The sequence below is a fragment of the Megalopta genalis genome, unplaced genomic scaffold, assembly GCF_051020955.1.
Source record: "Megalopta genalis isolate 19385.01 unplaced genomic scaffold, iyMegGena1_principal scaffold0247, whole genome shotgun sequence".
Lineage (NCBI taxonomy): Eukaryota > Metazoa > Arthropoda > Insecta > Hymenoptera > Halictidae > Megalopta > Megalopta genalis.
The window spans coordinates 177,226-179,814 of record NW_027476316.1 but is presented as its reverse complement, the minus strand read 5'-3'; the positions used below and the strand labels follow the sequence as shown (position 1 = coordinate 179,814).

The following is a 2,589-nucleotide window of genomic DNA, read 5'->3' as shown; positions in this document are numbered from 1 at the left end:
TTTATTCGAATTGTTCAAATGAAATTCTACTTGTATAATGTCCAACTCTGCTATTCCGCCATATCGTTGATTTCGTCGCCACTGTGAATTCTGTTGGCGTAGTACCGATCTCCAAACTTCAACGCTAATTGATAGTTCTTAAAAATTCGTACCGACGGAGCTTGTGTGTGTTATGAAATAGTTTTCCATCCTCAGGCATACGTGGTGCCCCAACAGGTGGTTCCCCAGCAGATGATGCACCAGCAGGTGGTCCCTTCGGTGCAGACTCTGCAGATCATCCAGCCATCTCAACCTTGCCCTCAGGAGTCGAAGGTGCAGATCGTAGAAAGGAGAGTCGAGGTCCCAGCACCGACTCCAGTCCCCGAAGTGGTCACTGTAAAGCCCCAGCCCCAGCCCGAGAGGATCGTGGAATCGCAGACTCAGGTGATCGAGACCATTAAGCTGGTCCCAGTGCCCCCAGTTTGCAAGGATAAACTGGTTGTCGTGCCCTCCAAGCCCATGGTGGTCGTTCCTGAGCCAACTATCGTCAAGGTGCCTCATTGCACTCATCAAAGCGAAGGGATGACCTGCAACTGCAATCAACAGGCGATAAGGGCTGCCGCCGTAGGACCTGTTGATCACATGCATCACATGCACATGAGGGCTCATACTCATCCCATGCACCTTGGCAAGATGATGACTGACTTTCGTTTCCTCAAGGACCCAAAAGCTTAGAGGTAGGTGAGGAAATGTGTTAAATGAGCATTATTTAGGGACTTCGGAGTGTTAACCAACGCGGGGGTGCTATTGAAATATGAATTCAGGCAATTTTATGAATCTAGGGAATTTCGGTTTCATGAATCGGTGGCTATCTTTCGGGGATTCACAGTAAAACAGGTTAGGGAAGTTTTTGTTTATTTGTTAACCTGGTTTTACGAGATTCACAATGTTGAATTCTGGGGGAAATTCTGTTTTATAATTGCATCAATGCAGAACAGAATTATTTGGAACTTAATTCAAATGGACGGGTTGACTTTTTTAGATCCAAGTTCAGGAAATGTGTGGTTATGTTTGTCAGTTTCCGGCACTCTGCATCGAGATTCCTTCAAGTTAGATGCTTGAGTAAATTGATAGTTCGTAGGGTTGAGAAGGAAAAATTTTCAATTCTGAGTCTAGCAGTTTGGGGAATTCTTGTTTTATGAATTGGTGGCTATCCACAGGGATTCGCAAAGTGGCAAACTAGAGAATTATTGGATTATAAATTCATAACAGTGCAGGTTACTTACGATATTAAATTCTAGGGGATTTTTTACTATGTAGAGCAGAATTGTTTGGACCCATATTCAAATGAAAAGTTGATTTCCTTTTTAGCTTCAGGTGTAAAAAATGTGAGGTTATGTTTAACAGTTTCAGACATTATAATATTGGGATTCCTTCGTGACAGAAGCTTAAGTAAATTAATGGTTTTTCAGCTTGAGATTTTTCAGTTTTTCAGTCCAGGAAATTTTGTGTTTCATAAATTGCTGGCTTGTCTCTGGATATTCAGTGTGTGGCAAGCTATAGATTTGATTTATAAATAGAATGTTTGGGGACAGAGTGGTGGTCTAGTGAAAATGTTATTTTTATAAGTCCATCTATACAGTAAATATCTATTTTAATCTTTATTCAAACGAAAAGTTGATTTTTTAGCTCTGAATCTAGTAAATGTGAGGTTACGTTTGGATACTTTTGCAGCACGACGTATTTCTTACACTACAAAATTAAAATTTCTTCTCTTCTTCTATAAGATGTTTAATTAAACGCATGATTCATGGGGCTCGGGCAAAATCAAAAAATATTAAACGACCTTTCACGAATCCGTGGCAGTTTAAGGCTAGGGAATTATTGGTTTATGTGCTGGCAACAGCGCCTAGGGGATTCAAAATGTGGACTTTTAGCAATTCATGTGAAACAAAATAATTCAAAACTTTATTTCATTAATCCTGAGTGATTTTTATTGAAGTTTCTGGGATTATTAAATAATAATTATTAAGGATATTAAATAGACGGGGACATTAAAAGAGGGAATTAAATTAACATTGCAAAAATTCGTTATCCGATGCGAGAATAATAATTCCAACAATGTGTAGATTTATTTCAGCGAGCCTGGTGAAACTGCGAAATTTAATTTCGGCTCATTCTCTGTATCGCAGATGAGCAATACACGTTGGATTTTCTGATGACTCTACAGCGAACGCGATGACGATCGATCTGTAGGACTCTAAAAGTAGATTCCGATGTAATGCTTCTGTACGCTCTGCGAGATCAAATAAAATGAAAAATTTGATGATACAATCACGTTGTTCAGCCGGCTAATTAGCCAACAACTCCCTGTAATAAATTTCCTACGAGCTAATTTAATTCCCCATCGGAAGTTTCCTCACCAATATTTAAATCTTCGGTCCCTCTATTTATTTTAAATTACGCTTTTCGGTTCGGCGGCTTTTCACGTGAAATAATTACACGCCGTTTAATTTATCTCATTACGTTCATACTTGCTACAATTACGTCATTGATTAAACAACGAACAGCCGTACTTTTAATAATGACTCGAACATTTGATACGATTTT

The 2,589-nt window shown here is 39.2% G+C and overlaps 1 protein-coding gene across 1 annotated transcript; it reads left to right on the top strand.

Moving 5' to 3' along the window:
- Nucleotides 1–216: 216 nt before the first annotated feature.
- On the top strand, nucleotides 217–2,313 carry LOC143262928 (uncharacterized). The gene is made up of 2 exons (XM_076528281.1): nucleotides 217–716; nucleotides 2,172–2,313. The coding sequence occupies exon 1, from the start codon at nucleotides 232–234 to the stop codon at nucleotides 712–714; it is 483 nt and encodes a 160-aa protein (XP_076384396.1). The 5' UTR covers nucleotides 217–231; the 3' UTR covers nucleotides 715–716; nucleotides 2,172–2,313.
- The last annotated feature ends 276 nt before the right edge of the window (nucleotides 2,314–2,589 follow it).

Coding starts and splice junctions, on each gene's coding strand:
- LOC143262928 (XM_076528281.1), top strand. CDS start 232: ATGATGCACCAGCAGGTGGTCCCTTCGGTGCAGACTCTGCAGATCATC.